Source organism: Asterias rubens, chromosome 9 (assembly GCF_902459465.1).
Source record: "Asterias rubens chromosome 9, eAstRub1.3, whole genome shotgun sequence".
Lineage (NCBI taxonomy): Eukaryota > Metazoa > Echinodermata > Asteroidea > Forcipulatida > Asteriidae > Asterias > Asterias rubens.
In genome coordinates this window covers 12,760,680-12,784,256 of record NC_047070.1, presented here as the reverse complement: position 1 = coordinate 12,784,256, position 23,577 = coordinate 12,760,680, and the positions used below count along the sequence as shown (strand labels likewise).

The 23,577-nt window shown below is 37.3% G+C and overlaps 2 protein-coding genes across 2 annotated transcripts in view; one reads left to right on the top strand and one right to left on the bottom strand.

The window, feature by feature from the left end:
- LOC117294512 (actin-binding LIM protein 2-like) overlaps nucleotides 1-14,388 on the top strand; it is a 67,202-nt gene extending 52,814 nt beyond the window's left edge. Inside the window, exons 16-23 of the mRNA XM_033776958.1 lie at nucleotides 2,746-2,789; nucleotides 3,075-3,144; nucleotides 5,440-5,654; nucleotides 7,063-7,134; nucleotides 8,373-8,387; nucleotides 11,272-11,343; nucleotides 12,051-12,191; nucleotides 12,666-14,388. Coding sequence (XP_033632849.1) covers nucleotides 2,746-2,789; nucleotides 3,075-3,144; nucleotides 5,440-5,654; nucleotides 7,063-7,134; nucleotides 8,373-8,387; nucleotides 11,272-11,343; nucleotides 12,051-12,164 — 602 coding nt within the window. The 3' untranslated portion in view covers nucleotides 12,165-12,191; nucleotides 12,666-14,388. The remainder of the gene's footprint in view (nucleotides 1-2,745; nucleotides 2,790-3,074; nucleotides 3,145-5,439; nucleotides 5,655-7,062; nucleotides 7,135-8,372; nucleotides 8,388-11,271; nucleotides 11,344-12,050; nucleotides 12,192-12,665) is intronic.
- Nucleotides 14,389-19,001: 4,613 nt separating this feature from the next.
- On the bottom strand, nucleotides 19,002-23,264 carry LOC117294609. Its single transcript, XM_033777102.1, has 2 exons — nucleotides 22,705-23,264; nucleotides 19,002-20,390 (listed from the first exon to the last, which is right to left on the bottom strand). Exons 1-2 carry the CDS (start codon nucleotides 23,049-23,051, stop codon nucleotides 20,024-20,026), a joined length of 714 nt encoding a protein of 237 aa, XP_033632993.1. The 5' UTR covers nucleotides 23,052-23,264; the 3' UTR covers nucleotides 19,002-20,023.
- Between the last annotated feature and the right edge of the window lie 313 nt (nucleotides 23,265-23,577).

Genomic DNA, 23,577 nt, shown 5'->3' with positions numbered 1-23,577 from the left:
ATAACATTTTAAAACATCCTGGCTGCCTGTATTTATACTACTATTTATCATCATTATTCCTATTGTTTTATTGGCATGCAAGTGCAGAGAAATGGACCAGTAAAATATTCAGTACAAGGTGTACAAGAGATATTCAAGTAATAAACAAATCATAATCTTGAATGAAATACTTGTAATAAATCAAAGAAAGCAAAAAGAACTAAAGCAAGAAACACTTTTCAAGACTCAGTGCCAACTAGATTTCAACCTTCAGGAATACATTTTGATTAGTATTAGGCCTAGAATTAAGTACAGTACTTAAGCTGGTTTCACTTAACTCTTTTATTTGAACTGCTAAGGCATTTTCTGCATTTGCTTAGCAATTCATTATATGTAAATTTAACTGAATTTGTACTAAATTTTATATAACTGCTATGCAGAAAAATGCATAGCAAGTGTATCTTTTAAACAAAAGGTACCTGATGAGCACCCTTCACGAACTACACTTTTTGGGGGCCGGTTTGCCATTTGATTCTCAATGTGAACACCAGTGTAAGGGATAATGATGTAACAACTCTTGGATGATATATAAGCTAATGATAGATATAGGTTCCACTATTTTTAACTGTGGTCACATTTTGCCTTGTTTTCTACCAAGTTTGCATCTTGTTGACATTATGCATTTGATAATGAATGAAACAGTGTAGATGAATTTAAGCTCTTGCAATGATGTATCATCATTAAGGAAACTTACAACAAGTTTGTGTGCTTCAGAGAGTTGTGCTGTTTGTTGGATGCATTACGCAATCCTAAATAATACTGGTTGATTTTAATAATGATTGATTTGTGAATAACGAATGCCATGCTTGACTGACTTTGGTTATAAATGCATGAGTTGATTACAGCCCCTTGATCCCACATTGTGTTTCTCATCTTAAGTTGTTTTTATTTGTTCAAGTTTTGGTCGTCTTCTCAACATGAATGGGAAGACAGGTGCATGATTTAGTTATTCTGTTTCTACCAAACCAGTTTCCATTTCAAATATCTTTGGTTTAGGGCTTTGGTTTACTTTGGGGTGTCTTGGCTGAGCGGTCTAGGGCGGAGGATTAAGTTATGTAGTTTAAAGAATGTAGGTTCCAATTCTGGCCTGGTCAGTCGCGATACTTGTGTCCTTGAGCAAGGCACTTTATCATAATTGCTTCTCTCAATCCTGGAGTACAAATTGGACGTACCAGCGTGAGTTGGAGAGTCACCTGCAATGACTGGCACTCTGTCCAGGGGGAATAGAAATATTCTCAATCATTTTAACCGGTTATAAACATGAACCTTATAAGCCATATTGGCTCGAGACAGACTTTACTTTACCTCATGAAATGACATGGCATGAAGATGAGGTTATGCTAGTGATATGAATGCTGCCAGGTCCTTGTGGTTGAGATAAGAGAAGCAGGATACATGTATATCATCATAGTCAGTGTCGTTAACTATGTGCTCATTAGCACAGGCCATTCTGCATCACCATGATGTACATATCATATTTATGTATCATTACATAATGAACATGATTCTTGTTTCGTGCAGCACAGAGTAGAAAACATCCAATAAAAACTGTTTTGATATATCATCCATTAAATACTGTACTTTCACCACACATTTTATTCCTTTTTGATGTTGTTATGGAAAGTGTGTGATGTAATTCTTGCATTGCAGGTAGTATAAGTGTTTTACTTTTACTTCTCCCAGACATATGATCATAACTCACTTGCATAAAATGATGTACATGCTCTAAAATGCAGGAGGTCTAAATGTTATTTCCCATTGGAGGTGTGGACAATAATATCTGACAGGAATTAAATAAGTACTGGGTTTACAATCTTTTATACTCATATATTGGTATGGGTCAAAGTACAGGACGTTATTCTCAATATTTGTTATGTCCTTGTTTTCACTGAACACAAATACTTAGTGTGTGTGCCCTGTGGACCACTGGCTATTGGAGTCCATATGATCCATGTATGTCTATCAATGAAACCCTAACATGATGTGTAAAATATCAGGATGTTTGAGTTCATCGGGCAAATCAAATAATCTATGGGGTTTGCAAATTACTTCAAAGTTGCAGTTAAATTTACCCAATCCAACTCCTTTACGGTCCAATAAGAAAAGTTGGAAATGATGATAACTAAATGATTTGATAAACCACTGCTCCCAATAATATGTAACTTGTTGATAACAAATTAATGGATTTGTCTAACCTGGATATATATTGTGCATTAGTAGACCGTCTCATGCTGCAGCTATCTTTGTCAAGTGCCCTGCTTGTAGAACAGTAATTGAATACTAAAATTCATTCTACATGACGGGAACAGACTTTGTTTTACTTTGGTCTGGTCACTAAGGCTCTTTTTAAAACCACATTTGGTCTCCAGCTTCGGGGCACATCCGCCTGTTAAAAGTTCAGTGGCGAAACACTTTCAAAATAACTGACAGAGCCTAAGCTGGGGCATAAGTCCGAGCCTAAACCCAAGCCAATGTTAAAAGGCCATAAATTTAAATGGAAGAAAGACAAAATAGCTGCTCCATGATGGTGGTCTATTGCATGGATTGGATATTTTTGTATATTTTAAAAATAAGTACATGCAACTATTGCTCCCCCATGACTATACATATGGCTTCTCCAATGAATGGACTGAAATTTGAAAAACCTTTTGAATGAAGGTGACTAGAGTACCGTTGTAACATTTATTATGTATTATTGCTTCACAGAGAGAAGTTCCACTTTGCCAGCCAATATGCGCAACTTGAGCTTAGTGAGTATAAAAACGCATGTTCAAGTTTTCTTGTTAATTGTTGATATGTAGATATTTGCTTTTGCAATCTCAACATCATTTTGATTAATCCAGCAGATTTTGTCCTAAATCTTCAAGAACAGTTAAATGTAGTTTTAGCAGTTCAGCATTGTTTACATTTTGTTATGAAATTGTTTAAGTGATTCAAGTTTGAGTTAGACAATGCATTTATCACCCATCCTGAAGAATGAATTGCTTATTATCCATGCACCATACTAAAACTGATCTGATCTGTTTGTAATGTAGAGTGAAGCATACAAGTCTAGTTCCCTGCCTCTGAGTTCAAGAAGTGGTCCTCCAAGCTGGTTCAATGATGGTAAGTTCCTTTAACTGCAAGAAAACAACATTATTCTACTGGTGTGTTAAACATTTGCACGTAAATGAAAATACTATTCATGTTTGACCCAAACAGTGATCAATAATAAAGCACTAGCCAACCTTAGGTGCCAGTGGATAGGTACAGAGGGGACATAAAGTAGTTGTTTGTTCCCTTTGTGATATCTGGAGTGTTCTATTTCCCTCAGCTTTATTAATAATAACAAATTAAAAAAACAAGCACTGGGGATCACCCAGAAGGCCATAAAGACTAGTTAACTTAAAGATGACAGTGTATAATAGAACTTGTCTTTAAGCAAGCTGGACTTTTCGATTCTGATTAACTTATATTAAACAGCCCACATCAAACCCTGTTCTATAACATGTTTTTTAAAGCTGCATTTCAAGTTTCCTAGAAGATACACACTCACTCACTCCTGGAATATAGGAAAACATAGCGTGTCTGCTTCCCAAGCAAAAGAGCTCCACTGGCACTTGATGTGATATCCAATAATAGTGTATCCTGTTTTATTGCTGTTAGGTTTATCTGATGGATATCGTAGTCCAGGCGGTTGCATGAGTCCTCCTGGTTATCTTAGCCCTGTTAGTATCGGATACCAGATAACAATAGTGTAATATTCTGTTTTATTGCTGCCAGGTTTATCTGATGGATATCGTAGCCCAGGAGGTTGCATGAGTCCTCCAGGTTATCTTAGCCCTGTTAGTATCGGATACCAGATAACAATAGTGTGATATTCTGTTTTATTGCTGCCAGGTTTATCTGATGGATATCGTAGCCCAGGAGGTTGCATGAGTCCTCCTGGTTATCTTAGCCCTGTTAGTATCGGATACCAGATAACAATAGTGTGATATTCTGTTTTATTGCTGCCAGGTTTATCTGATGGATATCGTAGCCCAGGAGGTTGTATGAGTCCTCCAGGTTATCTTAGCCCTGTTAGTATCGGATACCAGATAACAATAGTGTAATATTCTGTTTTATTGCTGCCAGGTTTATCTGATGGATATCGTAGTCCAGGCGGTTGCATGAGTCCTCCTGGTTATCTTAGCCCTGTTAGTATCGGATACCAGATAACAATAGTGTAATATTCTGTTTTATTGCTGCCAGGTTTATCTGATGGATATCGTAGCCCAGGAGGTTGCATGAGTCCTCCAGGTTATCTTAGCCCTGTTAGTATCGGATACCAGATAACAATAGTGTGATATTCTGTTTTATTGCTGCCAGGTTTATCTGATGGATATCGTAGTCCAGGAGGTTGCATGAGTCCTCCTGGTTATCTTAGCCCTGTTAGTATCGGATACCAGATAACAATAGTGTAATATTCTGTTTTATTGCTGTTAGGTTTATCTGATGGATATCGTAGCCCAGGAGGTTGTATGAGTCCTCCAGGTTATCTTAGCCCTGTTAGTATCGGATACCAGATAACAATAGTGTGATATTCTGTTTTATTGCTGCCAGGTTTATCTGATGGATATCGTAGCCCAGGAGGTTGCATGAGTCCTCCTGGTTATCTTAGCCCTGTTAGTATCGGATACCAGATAACAATAGTGTAATATTCTGTTTTATTGCTGTTAGGTTTATCTGATGGATATCGTAGCCCAGGAGGTTGTATGAGTCCTCCAGGTTATCTTAGCCCTGTTAGTATCGGATACCAGATAACAATAGTGTGATATTCTGTTTTATTGCTGCCAGGTTTATCTGATGGATATCGTAGCCCAGGAGGTTGCATGAGTCCTCCTGGTTATCTTAGCCCTGTTAGTATCGGATACCAGATAACAATAGTGTAATATTCTGTTTTATTGCTGTTAGGTTTATCTGATGGATATCGTAGCCCAGGAGGTTGTATGAGTCCTCCAGGTTATCTTAGCCCTGTTAGTATCGGATACCAGATAACAATAGTGTAATATTCTGTTTTATTGCTGCCAGGTTTATCTGATGGATATCGTAGCCCAGGAGGTTGCATGAGTCCTCCTGGTTATCTTAGCCCTGTTAGTATCGGATACCAGATAACAATAGTGTAATATTCTGTTTTATTGCTGTTAGGTTTATCTGATGGATATCGTAGCCCAGGAGGTTGTATGAGTCCTCCAGGTTATCTTAGCCCTGTTAGTATCGGATACCAGATAACAATAGTGTAATATTCTGTTTTATTGCTGCCAGGTTTATCTGATGGATATCGTAGCCCAGGAGGTTGTATGAGTCCTCCAGGTTATCTTAGCCCTGTTAGTATCGGATACCAGATAACAATAGTGTGATATTCTGTTTTATTGCTGCCAGGTTTATCTGATGGATATCGTAGCCCAGGAGGTTGCATGAGTCCTCCAGGTTATCTTAGCCCTGTTAGTATCGGATACCAGACCCCCTTAGGATTCCAGAGTCCTAATGGCTACGCCAGCGATGTAGACTTCGGCAGGATGGGCTCATCAGAGGATGAATTACGCATGCTGAGAATCACTAGAGGGCGCTCTTTGCCAAGCGTCGTTCAGCAAAAGGTAAAAGGACCAGGACAGATGAGAAAAACTAAAGGGGTTCAAGTAAGTTACAATCTATTAGCAAGCAGCACCGGGATGATGCATCATGGGAAAGTGTTACTTTGCAAGCAGATACTGCATTTAAGATGGTTTTGAAACTTGAGTTTCAAGCTTTTGATGAACTGCAAAAACATCAAATTACTAATTCAGCAACTTATTGGGAACAAAATTCTTACAGAGGTAATATTGTATTGAGGTAAACATGTTCATTTCTCAACTCTAACCTGTAGTAAAGAACAGTTGTCAGTCACTCTCCTGAACTAGCAAGTTTCTTTATTTAGGTAACCAGTGCCTCTATATAGGACTGTCCTTTATAGGTCGTTTCATAATAAGGCTTACACTTTCATCTCAGTGGACGTGTCCTTCGTTCATGAGTGGACAGTGTAATGCTTTGTTTCTTTTGACTTTTGAATTCGTTTGACAGTGGACCGTTTGATTAGCTAGGGTCACAAATAATGGATGCCATTGAGTTTTTTTAGCTGTTAACCTTATTCTGAACAGCAAAACTTTACAGAGCTTCAGAACTTTAAAACAGCAGTCTCTATAGTTGAGCTTTAGGCTGATATTGGATAAATGAGTGCTAGTGGGACTTTGTTGTGAGTTTTCTGGACTTTGGGCAAATTATTTTTTTAAAGTAGCCATATTTTAGGAGTTAATGGTGTTTTTCAAGCTCTGTGACATTCAATCCAATGAAACTAAGCTGAGGCTCGGAGGCATTTAGTCTGGTCCCTTTATATGAAATGAGAATAGGAGCTGTATTGTCACATATTGTAAACAGGGAGCCAGATAACTTAGTAGTACCACACCATGATTAAGGTCTATGACAGCTGCAGTACAGCTAGGTGTGAATTGTGGTTTTCTAAAAATGTCAAATTCATTATGGAGATCAAAATCAAACTAATGTATCTTAAAGTGTTTACGTCTTTATGTCCTAGTGTGTTTGTCCATGGTTTGTCTAACTTTCTGTTTTTCTACTGGTACTGAGTGCCATCCCAGATGTCATTTACATGTACATACTGTGAAACTGTTCAGTTATTTAATTGTTGTTGTACAATGTTGTAAATTGAACTGAACTGAACTAGGTCAACAGTTGTCAACAGTTGAACACTTTGGACAATAATTCTTATGTAGATACAATTGGACTGATGTTTGTTGTCATGGTAACAAGTCATTATTAACCCAATCACATTTTCATCACACTTTCTTGAAACATTTCTACAATTGTTTGCCAATGGGATCTACCTTTGCATGAAGGGAATGGTTGAATCACTTTGAACATTCTATCCTGAATCTCTCATACTAACATTCATCTTTCATTTTCCTACTAACGATATTTCCTTCTTGACTACCATGCGTTGCTTTATATCAGAGGAATCACTCTAAGGAACAGATATCCCCAGCTTCTAAAGAGAAGGGCAAATCAATGTCCAACATTCCGGTGGTGAGTCATGAAGATAAATGTGTCACCAAAACCAGCCCCTCTCCCCACCCACAAATTGTTGTTTCTATGGCAGTAATTTGGCTCACCTTTTGGGGGGAATTTGGTAGCAGCTTAAGTGTGATGCAACCACAAATAATTTCTTTATTCAAAAAGTCGCCATAATGACCAATTGAAAGTCTTTGGGGTAGGGTTAAATGTTTGTATCAGGGAATGGTATTAAAATGGTTTCATTCAGCAAATGCTATGCAAAGACAACTTTTTTCCCCCTTTTCCCTAGCCTTTGCTTCATTAGCCAAACATGGTAAAGGGCACTTGTTTACACAAAGTTGGCATATTTAAACAAAAAAGCCTTGCTATTTGCTTGCTATGCTAACAGAATGCTTTGAACACTATTAAATCATATTTAAAAGCTGAGAGGTCAAGTCATTTTTCCACACATTTTCAATCTTTGGTAAATAATTTTTTTGAATTATTTTAAGGGAGGAACAAAGATTAAGGGAATCAATTAAGGGAATCAATGTGTGGTGAAGAGGTTTTCAACTAGTGGTTTAATCCCAACGAGGCCTGGTTCTTGATAATTTTACCGAGACGAAGTCAAGGTAAATTATAAAGAACCAGGCCTCGGCGGGTTTAAACCACTAGTTGAAAACCGATTCAACACACTTTGATTCCCATTCATAAATACCTTTTCGGTAAAAAACATCATCACTTTTTGGTAAAGAAGTTATAATTGCTAAATGATTTCTTTCAACACACAACACCCCTCCAGCTATGAAATGGTAAAGCCCTCCGCCGCCCTCGCGTAAACAATTCCTTATAAGGGAATGCTGTGCGCGTCGCGCGTATCACGTGATGTGGCACAGCCGTTTCAGCCGTTGCTCTCGACCAAGGTGTCTTATTAGAACAGGTGCAAGGTAGTGTGTCACGCCCATGAATTAACACTTTTTACCGGTATGAACAAAGGTTTATACACACCCACGTGACGCGCTCTCCACCAATAGGAATAGCGAAACTGTCCGGGGTATTTATGAATGAAGGTTCAATCATTATGTGGGGATGGTGTGTTTACTTCACCAGTGTAAACAAATATTGGTGATGTTTGTTAGCACAGTTCAAACCCTACAACATATTGATTAAGCCGTCACATTAAGACAACACTATGGACTGGTATCTGTGCATGTGATTCTAACTTGACATCTTTACATTCTTTCTACTTCCTCTTCCTTGAATGATCTCAGAAACAACAACGAGAGGTTAGAATAGACCTTAGGACCAACCATTGAGGGGATAGAGTGGGAGTAAAACAGGGATAGAAATATTCATTGTTTGGAGTCATTTCCATCTGAAAATATACAAATGTGAGAGAACATTATTCTTCAAGAATCACTGTATTTCAGTGATAATTGAGCAAACTCAAAATAGTGAGCAAAGTCTCTGATGAAGAAATAAGATAATAAGATATTTTTTACCAAATTCTAAAGATTTGGTACTTATAAAATTGATGCAAGTTTCACAAGTTGACTTATGATTGTTTGAAATTCTTTTGAAACGATGCTACTGTTTAACCCTTGAAATGTCAAGACTTGTACATCTCTCAAATGGATGAGTGTTAGGGCCTATTAGCATGTAGTGTGACTGTGAATGAGAAAGTGCATGTAATATTGAAAGTGCATTCTTTGTATACTCATCATTGTTGACATGACCTTGTCTATACTGGTAGCGTTTTGTTCATCATTGCTTCTGTCACCTAGCTGTATTTGTATCAATGTGAATCTAACGATGAAAGTGTTGATGTATGAGTGTGGATTCACCTTTCCCTCACTGTGTCATGAATTGTCAATAACTGTCATGCCTTTATGAATATGTACAACTCATCATTTTATAACTCGTCATTTGTATTATTATGTAAATACAGTATAAAAACTTTCGGTTCAACACAACATAACATAACACAACATTGTTTATTTAACCTAGTTTTCAAACGGCTGCATTGTGCATTGAATAAGAACTCAACACAATTCAAATAACCCCAACAAAAATCATTGGATTGATAGTAAAATCTACACACATGGGTGCAACCTTTGAATGGCATCCTTAACATTCAATGTTCAACAGAATGGTTAATAACGCAAAGGGTTAAAAAAAACACTTACGCTTAGTAAACATTTTTAAAATGTCTTTATTTGAAATACTGCATTTGAAATAGATCATTCCTGATAAGCGCCATCTTTTTTGGGTCATGGCTTTGAGCTGTGTCAAATGTTCCTATTTGTCTGCGCACCCAAGTGGTTCATTGATCAATCCTGCAAGGTATTTGATAAAACTCCTGCATGCTGCCTGGACTATTTACAGAAAACATAGTTGTGCACTAAAAAATGATTACCAGTAAAGATGGCGCACTTAACACTGTGTGATGTCAAGTGGGAACAATCTATTACATCCTTAACTTTCATTTGGGTATCGATACATCAGTTATTAAGAAGCCAGTTAGATTTTGCATGTTTACATGGTCAGCATTCCATGCTTGCTGCATGCCCTATATCATCATGAATGTTTTCTTGTTTTGCCAATGACTGATTCTAAGGTGGTCCATGCATGGTGCATACAATGTTCTCTTCTACCATTATACAATTGTTGCACGCTGTGACGGGGTCCATGGCGTTTTGTACACTCGAGGGGGCAAATGGCACCCGAGGCAAAGCCGAGGGTGCCATGTGCCACTGAGGGTATACTAAACCCATGGACCCCAGTCACAGCTTGCAACAATTGTTTTGTTATACCTTGGTAACATTGTTATTCCTCTTCTCAAAGTTCTGTTGTCATCTTCAAACATTATTATGATGGAGTAATGCTTAGTTTAATCATAGTTTAATAAGCAGACGACCAGTTCAAATAGGAAACAATTCTTCACCTGTTCCCTCGAACCCGCGTGTGTTTCGTACACAGCGCTGGAAATCGACCAACGGTAGGAATGATCATGTTACCCGCCGAGCTGTGCATTACGCGTAGCGCGCATCCTTAGCCATGGTACATGCGTATTTGTTGCATGGCACGTGATTGGTTCTCGACCAATCAAACTTCACAATTTGTTACCGAGGTATAACAATTGCAGCCTTTCTCACACTACTCTATTTAGCCTATTCTATAACAGTCGGCCCTTTCACACTTGGATTGCTTTGCCCCTGATCTACCCTGGCAAATGGGCATACCCTGGGGAACAGCCACCCCTGCTCTGAAGTAGGGGTAAGCGGTAAAGCCTGGGGTATTCTTGAAATGTGCAACCAGAACCCCGTTGAATAGGGACCTAGGCGGGTGACAGTGTGAAAGTGTGCCAGGGTATCCGTTGGGTAAAACAAATGTCCCGGGACATCCCCAGGGCTGTATTTCACCGGAAAGTGATACAGTGTGAAAAGGGCTGTTGTACTTAACAGCAGTTTGGGAAACTTCTCTCAGTAAAATACATAATATATTGACCAAGTTCACTGGGTCACTGGGTCAGAATCATCTTGGTTATATCATTTTAGGAGTCAGTTCTCTCAGCTGTGTTGTACAGTGAAGTGCAATTTACACGCCTTGCAATGGTGAGCGTGGCACTGTCACTGGGTATGACAGGTCTGTAGTAAGGGGTCACTATACTCTTTGCTCATAATGACACATCTGTGTAGATACTTTTGCAGGCACTCGGTGGCAACTTGGTTCTGCAACGCTCACACAAATTATTGTGTGCTATTTCAAACTTTTATTTTCAGCATCTGAATCTTTATACTCACAACGATATGTCATTCCATGTGTTGAAAAAGAGAGGAAAAAAGAGTTCAGACTATTTATAGTACAAGATAGTAGCGTATTCAAAACATATCAGTGGTGATTTTGTAAATAAAAATGTTTTTGCATGCTCAGTGTTTTTTCATTTGAAAGTTTTTGCTAAAGCTATTGTTTCATAAACTACACTTGACATCCTGAACAAGTAAAAAATTGAGTGTAGTTTTGTACAGAATCGTTCATACAGTGGTGGAAATGCTAGAATTGATTGTCAATTTTGATTGACCCGTAGTTGATAAAGGTACCTATTGTAGAAGGTACCGGACCTACCAGGATTTTTCTTACCCCATCTTTAATTATTTACGAATGTTGCAGATTTATCCCTTGGGAACTCTACTCACAACAAACTACAGATTGCCAAAAGATGTTGACAGAAACAACCTAGAGGTAAGATATTCTTGAAACTTGACTTTGGATTTTAAATCTTTGTCTACCTTGTCCCCCATGACTAATGCCCCCATCAAATCACCCAACATAGGAACTTCTAAAATGTGTATGGTGATTGCAATGTGTATTTAAATATTTGATGGCACTAAATACACAGCTCTGTGTTGCAGTCACTGTGTGGACATTCCTTTGTTCTGTACTCTTAAAGGCACTGGACAAGTTTAGGAATGGTCAAAGACCAGTATTCTCAACATATTCCCAACATATGCAAACCGGTGAAAACTTGGGCTCAAATGGTCATTAAGTTTCGAGAGAATAATGAAAGAAAAGACACCCTTGTTGCACAAATTTATGTGCTTTCAGATACATAACAAAAGTCCTCAGCTAAAGTTATTTATTACTTAAGTGAGAATTTACCTCTTTCTCAAAGGCTACATTACTTCAGAGGGAGTCGTTTCCCACAATGTTTTATATTATCAACAGCTCTCCATTGCTCATTACCAAGTAAGTTTTTATGCTAAAAATTGTTTTGAGTAATTACCAATACTGTCTACTGCCAATAGTGGTTCATCAAGTCCCTACACACGACTTATTTTGATCTCAGACACACACTTCTTTATACAGCCCCCATCACAGAGCCACCCCAGTCCCCAAACCCCAGAGAATTATATTTACAATGTTTAATTGTTATTTTCTTGTCTTTGAAGCTTCATCTGTCACCCGAAGACTTCTTCCGAGCATTTCAGATGCCTTATGAAGATTACTTTATGCTACCAAGATGGCGACAAGTAGAGCTGAAAAAGATTAGCTTACTTTTTTGACACCTGACAATTGTGTATTATACCCTGGTGAGTTACACATAAAGGAAATAACCAAATAAACTTCCTTAGGGATGCATATTTGTGAATAATGTGGGTATACTTGTGTGTGCCAACATCATGATGTTGGTTTGGAAACATTGATTACTATGCCTGTATAGTGTAATATTTCTACTTTGCTAACTTTCCTAATAATTAACCTTCTTCCAACTAAATATGATTATTTAAAAATATATACTAAAAGAAATACAAAGATTATGTGAATATCTTTGGCTATACTTTGTTCTACAGATGGATTGCATATGATGTCATTGACCACCATCTTTGATGTAAAACAATGGAAAAAGTGCATGCATGTAGGCCTACGTGCTGCGCACGACTCTCTATACTGTGTCACAGCTAACCAAGATCAGTTAATTACGGCCATGTGAATATTAACTAAACAGTAATGATATTTGAAATGTTTAAATCTCTATTCCTCTTTCTTCTTTCTCCTTGATGTAGCTATGCTGCCACAAGTTTGCCTTTAGTCTACAATATGCAACTTGCTTGAATAACTCGTTTGGGTGGCTCTTTTTCCTGTGCAGCCTGTTTCATACATAGTTGCTTCCTTGATGAGCGTGTTTTAGTCTGGTATACATTTATCACCATCAGTGCCAGTGTGTTTGATTGCACCATGCAGGTTGGTTACCATGCAGGTTTGTTACCAGCATCCAAGACTTGTAATGTATAGAGGAAGGCATATGCAGACATGTTATCAACATGAGTGTGTTGGGCATTGTTAGGTCAGTGCAAATTGGATGTTACTCCAATAATTGGTTCTGTCATGGAGCAAGCAAGGTCTCATTTTATTGGTTTTGTTAATAATTAGAAGAATTTGATCAGTTAAACACACGTTCTGTGATTGCATTAAGGTAGGTTACAATGAGGTACAACACTTTGATAGATTTTGTCTTAAACTTTGCTGCGGTTTTATCATTCTTCAAAACAAGGCTGTATTGCATTGTCAACCTTCTTGCACTGCCATAACAATGTGCTCACCTATTGCCCCAGACGGAAGGGAAAATAATATTTTTCTTTGGATCATTTAAGTATTGCTGTACATTTGATTTATGGTTTATTGTAAAGAGAGTAATGCTTCGCATGAGGACAGCCTTCAAAAAGTTACAATGTATCTCAAGCTTGTTTGATTTCTTGCTGTCCAACATTTTAAAAGAGGTGTTCCATAGATGGAAGTCTATATTAAGATTCTATAATATGGAAACAAAAGACCTTCCATGAATGAATTATTTAATTTAATGATTTAATATAATTTCTGTATTAAGATTCATTTTGCTTTCCTCATATGAATCTATTTTGTAGGCGACTTTACTGTCTGGGTCTAATCTGGCAATAATTATGGAAAAGGAGTAAGTTGTGGTTTGGGTAACATTAGTATGAGTGCATTGTCAGCCTATCTCACTGGTTGCATGTGTTTCTCCATTTGGTCACATTACTCTGTTGTGCAGAAATTCAGCACAAACCACAAGAGTAGAGAATGGTTACTGTTTGTGAATGCCAGGGTAGGCACACAGTTATTATAAATCCTCTTCCATGCTTTACAGGGTAATGAACAGCAATGATCAGGACCCAGTTGTATCAAATGTGCTAAGCATGCAAATTGTCTAAGCACATAATATCTTGGTAAGCAAGAAAAGGTTACCAGCCAAACACAACATTGATAGTGATTGTCATTTATCTGACAGATAAGACACACCTACAAATGTCAGATAAGTTTGCCCAATTGTAGGTAGGGTCAGAAAGATATTTGTGTCGATTCTGTCCAAAATTATTTTGTCTGAAATTCCCTTCTTGATTAGAAAAGTACATGTATGTCAACAAATTTGAATCTCCAAAACATGAGTTTTGGAAGTAAACATTTCCATGGTATTCATTTGTGAAAGCTGTGGCCAGTATGCGGTTGGTGCCTGCTGTCATATCACTTAACATGGATGGATTTGAGAGTCTTGATGACACTGAAATACTGTGATGTGTTTTGCTTCTTTCTCACCAAGTAGACACTGTATTCAGCGGACATTTTTCACAGATGACTTTGATTTATCTTTCTTGACAATTTGGCCAATTAACTTATGTTAGTTGAACCATAAAGAAATGAAGAGAATGAGCTCGAACGAAGGGACTTCAAAGTCGAACCCGTGGTACCGCGGTCGTTTAACGACACCTCGTAATCACCGACATACCTTATACAGACAATTGGCGACCTGGCGTATGTGAGTTTGCGCGTGCGCACTTGGTTCTTCAAACAACCATGGTGTCGTATGTCGTATGGATATAATACAGAAAAAACAACTTTTTTGAGACCTGATAAAAATTGTGTACACTTGTGCCCACCAAATCGAAAAACACAATTGAATACCAACCACCCTCGTGTGCTAATACCCAAATTTTGAACCACCGCTAGTGACCGGAAAGTCACAAAAAATGTAAAAATATGCCATGATGTTTCAGTGAAACACCACAAACGGTAAATGAAAACGTGTATGTTCACAATTCTTGTCTCCAATGATTCAACTTTACACGAATGCAACGGTGCAGAGCGGCGGTACCGCACGTTCTGTACAAAGAGATCTAATCCTGCTCGTTAATCGGCCGTCCAGCTGGAGGTCTCCTGTCTTTTTCCACTGGTCAGACAGGGGCATTGTCAGGGTATTCTTTTGTTACTCTGCGGTTTTACGGGTCGTTCGAGCTCCTTCTCTTCCTCCCTCCATGGTTGAACATGAGTCAAACAGAGTTATATGTTTTTTTCGCTGGTAACCTGCTTTTGCTCATACAGATTTCTCTGTAGCATGTTGGTGTGATTAGAAACTGTATAAAATTGGGTCTGCGACCATTGATGCAAATGCAATATTTGAACATATCTTGGGAAGAAGTTTTGAATGTATTTGTAAATGATAAGAATTGTGAGTGTAGGACGCTTTGTAAATTGTTAAGCTGTTAAATCTTCTCACTTAATCAAATATAATTTGATTTAGTTATATCTATAGAGTTTAATGTGTGATGTAAATTATTGTATTATACAAATATGCTGTCTGGAATATATCTGGAATCATAAAGCAGAAAAGAAAAACAAGTTTTTAAATTAAGTTTAAACTTTTCACAAGACAAATGAATCCTGGAAACTAATTGTTGGAAAGGAAACCTTTGATGAATGGACTGTAAGTGAAACTATTATGAGATGATGTAGAATTCTGCATTATCGATCTTGGAGTTGATTGGTCAGTTTGACGTTCATTGCAAATTTATGTCGCAGAAAGGTCAACAAAGGTCATATCATAGGTTAGTGTACATGTACACTTTTGTACTTTGGCTTGATCTTGGTTACTGGTGCTTGCATGACAGAAATATTGTTTATTTGTTATTTCCAGTATTGTATGAATTAGGAACTGGGTTCAAGTTGTTGTCGTCATGAACTTATTCTTTTTAATACCATTAAGTTTGTACGTGTTCAGTGTATAGACTAATCAATTCACCACTAATTATATTCTGTCATTGTTGGTAACATGCTAGTATCAGCATTCATGTCATTTTGCACTAGAGAGTTTGTTTCCAATACTGGAGCAAGCATTTGTACATGATGAGTGTGTTGATGTTGGCACCATGATGACAGACAATGGTGGGCTGATTAGTATGTAGACAGAACGGTTATAAAACTCTTCCTTGTAGTTTTAAACCACATTAGTCATCCTTAACATTTATATGCAGCTTTTTTGTTCAGTTGGTGTTTGTTTTAATCATCAATCCTAATTTTGTTCTTAATTGATAAGGAATTGTTATGTTATATATTTATTCTATCAGCATGTTCAGTGTGCCGGAAAAAAAGATTCAATGAAATGTATTCTGACTGTTATCAACAATTAATTTTATCATTTTATAATTGTTTTAGCTATTTTGATATATTATATTATTTACTCCAATCAAAATGGGGAAAAAACCCACAATCATGATTCAAATTTTACAACAAATTATATATTTTAAAACGTTTATTGAAGAATGAAATGAAAGAGTAAATTGTGATAATACTGTGCCAGTATGTCTCCCGTATTCAAGTAATGAATTCTGATGCAAGTCATTATATCCCGAGTTATTTAAATGGTAAGCTGCACCACTAGACTAGCATACTAGACTACCATACAAGTCAATCCCCATTACCTACGACAAGATGGACTACACTTTTGGTAGAGACCTGAAATACATTTTGGATTCATCTGTTATCATAAAAAATATTACTGTAAAATGAACAACCTGATAAATTGTTCTGCCTGACTTAGTATTTTGGAGAAAACATGCATTTGTGACTTGCATTTCATTAACAAAACAATACATGAAAGCAGGATATTGCATGGAGAGATATGTTGTCGAAATTCAACACACAAAGTTCAACATCTTAATTTAAAAAGGAGTTATTTGAAGAGCCAGTTATTTATGGTACAATCATGTATACTGTTTTCTCCCAAATGTATTTTAAGATCTGGCTGATGATCGCATGTACCAAATGTTTCAGAGTTTTTTTTTAATGATGCATTTACTTTATATATAGCATTGGATTCATGCTTCATAAACATCTCATTTTAAATTCATAAATCGTATTTTATTATGCAAATACTGAATTCCTTTTAGCTCATGTAAAACTTTGTTTTTACGAAGAACCAGTTTAATTTACTTGCATTTCGTTTACGTTTTAACAACATAACTGGAAATTTTTATTTGATCTTCCTTGTGACTTTCGAAGGTCATCTGATTAGAGTTTGTGCATGATAATTTTTATTTATTAGGAACTCATTTGTGTCCACTTGTTACAATAACATAACTTTCCACTCATGTGAAGGTAATTTTCTTGGTTAATATTTATTTTATAGAATCCCCTTACTTGATCAAGACATAAAATGATGACATTTAGAAGATTATGTAGACCCCTAATAAGGGAGATGAACAGTTTAACTCGTAGAGGGAAGTTAAATAACTTATTATGGTTTGATTAATTACATTTTTGCAAGAAAATACTCGCTAATTAGGCGATTTCATTCAATTGAACTCAAATCACTGAAACTAAAACCGAGGCTTGATGGGGAAATAATCTAGTCTCTGTTCACTCTCAAAGTTGAACCAAACCATGATGTTGAAATGGTTGAAGTTGAACCAAACCATGATGTAGAAATGGTTGAAGTTGAACCAAACCATGATGTAGAAATGGTTGAGCCATGAAGGGAAGGCATATGTAGGGTGTAATTAACACAGAAAGAATGTGACGTACAAAGGCGCAAACCTCTCCATACCATTTTCTTGAGACACAACAAAACGCCATGAGTTTTTAGGACCTTAGTTTTGATGTTTTGTAATGTTTAAATCTTGGTGGAGGTGCTGTATGTTTGAACTGACTATCCATACATTGTAGTATTCACCGTTGTTTTACAAAATAAACAACTTCTTCGACATAGGCTTTTACACAAATGTTTTTGGTTTTATTCAGTGATGTGTAATTTATAATTGATAGAATTTTGTTCATATCTTATTATTAACTATGGATTTTCGGTTGAATTTCTTAATGAGTAAGAAAACATTGAAGAACTATTATGATAATATTGCATGCGCTATTTGTCATGTTTTCTCAATAAAACACATTTGCTTTTGACATCGAAATTTTGAAATATTGTGTAAAAGACTGTTATTTTCGTTTGGTCTCCGAATCGCAAATAATAATTAGTTAAGAGCCCAGTCTATAATTCCTGTGAATACAATAAGAATTATGACGTCACAGCACTTGAGCTGTGAAACATTCGCTGCGAAAACAGCCGTGTGACGCCAACATACTTCACATTTGTAGTAAATGAACCGGGCTGAAGATTTTGGTCTATGTTTAAAGCCTTCTTTGAATGTGGCTTAATCTGCTCTTGTTTGTAAAAAATAAAGTTCAGTAGCTTTACGGATCCGCACTTTTTGGTAACACATGGCATCAAACTTGCCAGATTTCGCTCTAAAATCGTTTTTCAGAGAAGAACGCCTTTTTTAAAATGAGCGGTTGGCCTATGATGACAATTCACAGGAATTCTCCTTTATTAACGGACACTATGTCAATCAAAAATTGACACGTCTAGTCTCAACTGCGTGGCCCCAGACAGTGATTAGGGTTATGATAAACGTCTTCATTGTAGAGAGACTTGAAGTGATTAGCTTGATTGTCCCAGACTGGGGTCTCGTCTGCCGATGTCAAAGAACCAAACTGGTAAAAGAACCAAGCTAACTCTGTCTTCTTCAAACAACAAAGTTAGGGAGCATTACGTCACAAAGTTCCTCCTCTCTGGCCGGCCTCTTTAAGGAGCGGGAAACCCATCAAGTTGACATTGTCAGCCAACAGAGCTAGATGACAATGGATGCAATTATCGCCCATGCGCTTTGACATAAGGTTTAATGTAATGATTGGAGTTAATTTAATTACCTTTCAATTGACTTGCCATAGTTAGTCCAATTACCCCCAGTTTCAAAACGGTTTTCCTTCATTTCCATACATGTAACATGACTGCTAACTTTTTTTACGTGGATGTAGGCCGAGGTGTAAAATTTGCATCGGGGATAAATAATTGAACATTTGGGTTTTATAACGATGTGTTTGGATGGTACATGTATTATTGTGTAACTCCGAGTCCATCAGATACACATGAGTAATGAAAGATCATATGCCAGTATAGAGTGGTCCCACGGAACCACTCCGTAATAATTTTGAATCTGTGGTAACTAAATAAATTTTACATTGCCCGACTCACAGAAAACACTTGGATAATAATATTATTGTCTGCACTATATGGTTTAATGCTTAGGATGGTTATAAGTACAAGCATACAATAAATCATTTGAAACTAAAATAACAATGTTGATTAAAAAAAGGTACCGGCATGATCATTACACCCATATTACAAACAAGTTTGATCATTACAAAAACTTAAATAACTACATGTATAGCGAAAATAGTCGATTACAATAAGTTACCGTCTAATGAATTTTTAAGGATGACTTTTCTACAAATCGTGACTTGATATGAAAACAAAATCAAGGGTAAAACTAGAAGCTTACCATTGATAAAAACTCGCGTTTCTGTCGCATTATGATCGAATAAGCGACATCCAACATTGGTTCAATGAACTGGGCACTGGTATTAATAACTGCACCTCTCAATGGAAGTGTGACCGTCCCAAAAAGCATTTTTACAAAGTTCAAATTAATTTTGTATAGACTTCATTATCAAAGGCAAATGAATTGCGAATATCGAGATCTTGATTAGCCGAAATGTCATCAACAAGTAGGCCTACACACTTGAGGAGTTTGAACGTATGGTGAGTGGATACTTTAAAAAGGAAACTAACATGGCGCGTTTTGCTTCGTATACCACGAGTTTTATCCCAAAATGTTGTGCAGAATGTCATCAAAGATTTTATTTGTTATAACACAATTGTAAAAATAGAAAACGCTAAAAAAATAATAAAATAATAATAAAAACATTTTAAACAGGCCTGAAACCAAACTGATTCAGGTTTTGGTTCTTTACTATTTTTTGTTTCGTCGCCTATTTTACCCCTGGATTAGAATCGGGTCTACCCATGGGTCATTATTAACAGAACTGTGAGCCCAATACTGACCCACATATCTGGGCGTAGCGAGCCTATAAATAAGTCAGATCCATCAAGAATCTTCCCTGACGGCTAATTATAGTTTAGAATAATGAAGAGGACGAGTCCTTTGTCAAGGACTAGCCTACTCTCGTTGGATGTTGTTACAACAGTCCTCCTGTACCCGTTGATGATGGGTGGTAGTTACCAGGGACTTGTTGGTGACTGGGTGATTTCCCTGTAACCACCACCACGTGAACCTGGCCTAGGTGATGAGCTAGTTGGACCTAACACGTAGTCCTCACTGCTTATGCTTCTTCTTGGTGACAGCAACAAGGATTTCAAGAAACTTCTAGTGTCCCATTTGACCCAGGGTATTTTCTCTGGTAACTCTGGATTCACCAAGTATGGCTGGTAGCCAGTAGTGAGTGGAATGAAGTGAAAGACTGGATCTGAGGCGGGAACGCATTTTGCATGCTGGACAAATATGTGACTGTAACACTGGGCACAAACTACTGCTATTTGATGTGAGGTGGTGGTGGTGTTGTTGTTGATCATCTCCGGTGAAAATCTGCAGGAAAAATATTTAAAAAAATTGTAAAACTCAAAGTCTATCAACATGCACTGGTTTAAACGGGACCTGATGTGGGTGTACAGTATTTTGTCACATATGTTTTCCGAGCCCAACCAGAAGATTATACCCGAGGTAGTCAACCCAGTAATCCTTTCACTCTTGTATGGAAAATTCACTTTTGTATAAACACAGTACTGACTTCTTGGATTTGCACAATGGATCTTGTTGTGGAACACTGTAAACCCCCAGATATAACCAGCTATACATGTACATAGCGCCTGTGTTCAGCAGAGCACGACGGCTGCAGGCATTTAAAGGTGTGGATGCAATTTATTACTTGCCATGCATTGTAAGCCATTTCCAATGGTCCACACGATACTCCACTGTGACACTTTAATAGGTTTGGGTACATTTTGTCTTCCACAAAACAGTGCACTCCTGATATAGTCAACAACAATTATGACAAAAGGGCAATTTAAGATCGTTTTCAACCACGTTTTCCCGTTTGTAAATAACATATTTCAAATTTATGAGGCATGTTGCCTAAAACGTGAAGGCACCACACATGTTCGCCAGAGATTGTGGTTGTCATTGCGTCCGCAACTATAGGCGATGCTGGACCTTTGTATTTTGCCCTTTTGTTAAGTACACTTCTGTCAACTGGTATTAACATCATCAGTGATATAAACCCATTCATATTTTATTCCCACGTCAATCTTATCTAAGCTGCGCCATTAATGTTGGATCTCCTCAGCAAAATTAAATTAGCACCTCACTATTCAGCAGCAAGAGTTGTACTGTATGCCTGTGTACTGTACAACTGAATATCGTCAGCCGACCATATTTTGTCCATTTGCTTCAAGCCAAACATTCCATTCCGTTTCGAACACAAAAGACCGTTTTTGAAGTACAACGAAAAGACCTTCAAAAAAATGCAAACAATGGGCTGAGTCAGAGTTATGAATGACAAAGGTCGGCACTAATTATACCATCGACATCTCACTCACGCGCAAAAGTCACCATTGCACCGTTGTATTTATGCATTCACTTTTAATATAAAATATTACAAGCAGAGAGTGTTGATAGTATAAATACTCATGACATGTCAAACATATCAATGATTATTTGAGTTCTTTTTGAATATTACAGTTTCAGGAATTGTTTTCATAACATTTGCCAATGTTTTTGAAACCAAAATCTAACAGATAAAATCAAACACATTGCCTTATTTCGGACGTCAATGTTTTACATAAAGTGCAATGCAATTGGTAAATTCAATGTCAAAGTCTGGAATAGTGACATGTGGTAAAGTCAAGCATACCTGCATTTTTATGAAATTGTTACGATTGGTACTAAAAGATAATCATATTCTGATGATTAAACGTCATTTACGAAAGCTTGATCGATCTACAACTATGTATAGTTTAATTGTACGCACTATTGCACCATGCACACGTCTGACATGACGCTATATTAAAATGTTCTGAGAATATAATATTCATGCAATATTTTTGTTCCCTAGCTGACCATTAGCAAAGGTATTTTTGGAACCGAAAACATTTGACATAAAAACAGGCATGTTGCTCGTTTGGGTGTTTATCGAATCTGTAAACTGGAACGATCCGTTATATTTTTTTAAATAAATCCTCACCAACTGGTTGGTGACCACGTGCGTGCACCGATAATGGCGGTTTTATATTGGCGCACAAGGAGAGCATAGACCTACAGAACGTATCTTGATTGTAATACCAGCAACAACACACCGTTATAAGAATTCAAAACGCTACAAAATATTTTAAACGATGCAGAATTTGACCTTACAGTTTGTGAGAGTAAAAATGCATATTATTTACACACCTGTATAATTATATAGTGGTCGTAACTCGTGAACAAGTGGATACCAGTTGAACTTTCTGAAGAGTAAATACGGTTCGCATAATAACTGGCATGTATTTTTTGTTTCATGCTGAGAAATTCGAGTCACAAACACTCATCAAATACTACTAACCTCTGTATCGTATTGACACACATGCAAATTTCTTATTGCTAAAAGAGAGGAAATAGCCGATCGCATAGTGTACAGTGTTTTTCAGTTTTCTATATGGCACTCTTTTGAAAAGAAAAAGGGCAGCTGAAAAACATTCATGCCTGTGTTGAGTATTTTGATTTGGATGCTGAACAGGCTTTGACAAGAGATGTTGATGTAGATGAAATAAATGTTGATGAATGATCTACAAAATTGTCAACATTGAGTGGAAAGCCAAGTGGGCACCTTCAACTCTGCCCCGCCCCATCGTAACTTGTTTCCTACCTGTGTATAAGTGAAAGTAGAATCAGTTTGAGATAAGCTCCGGTAAATTCACTATCTCCAAAGCAGCCAGTGTTGATCTGCCCATACCCGTTAATAATGATCATCTGTAATCTCTGGTAGTCTGCTTTGGTGATCTCATTCCAGAAAAAGGTCATCATTTCATCAAATACAGACTTTCCCTCTATAGTCTTGGTGCGAAGCTCAAACTGTGGATAGCTACTCGCAGCTGATGTGTTTTTAAAAACGCTCTGCCTTGTGTCTTGCTGTGTGTCGGTTGTACTCACATGAATGTATAAAACTAATGGTCGATTACCATCACATCCGACAGCATTGTTTCCAAAAGACATTATTGCTAATAAGAAGAAGCAAACTGATAACTTGACAAAACAGCAAACACCTAGTCACTCACCAATACAGATCCTAACCTTGTATTAAAGTAATGGCAAACTAGTGTACGTGTACTGTGCGACTGGCTTAATACACGGTAGATGTGGGACGGGCGTCATGCATGAACAAGTCTGTGCCGTCAGGATTGTCATGCAAGTCATAGCCCTACATGCAGGGAATACACTTGCACATTCCACTAAACTACTCTCGCGGATCCAAATGGATTTAATCAACACAAACGGACTTGAATTAGAGACGTTTGTTCCCTGTTACAACAAACTCCTAATTTCATCAAGGGTGTAATCCACAACAAACCCATGTTGGTTTGAATAGAAGTGATACAAATTGCCAGCGACAGGCAAATTGTACCATCCAATTGTTAGCACTAGTCCACTCATACATATCTGTCGTGAAATACATTTTAGCAACAATTAGGAGAAAGACACAGCACTGCCTTTTTTGTTCGTGTAGAGAGTATTCATATTT

Coding starts and splice junctions, on each gene's coding strand:
- LOC117294609 (XM_033777102.1), bottom strand. CDS start 23,051: ATGTCTTTTGGAAACAATGCTGTCGGATGTGATGGTAATCGACCATTA. Junction 20,391..22,704: donor CTACTTTCACTTATACACAG/GTAGGAAACAAG, acceptor TTTTTCCTGCAG/ATTTTCACCGGAGATGATCA.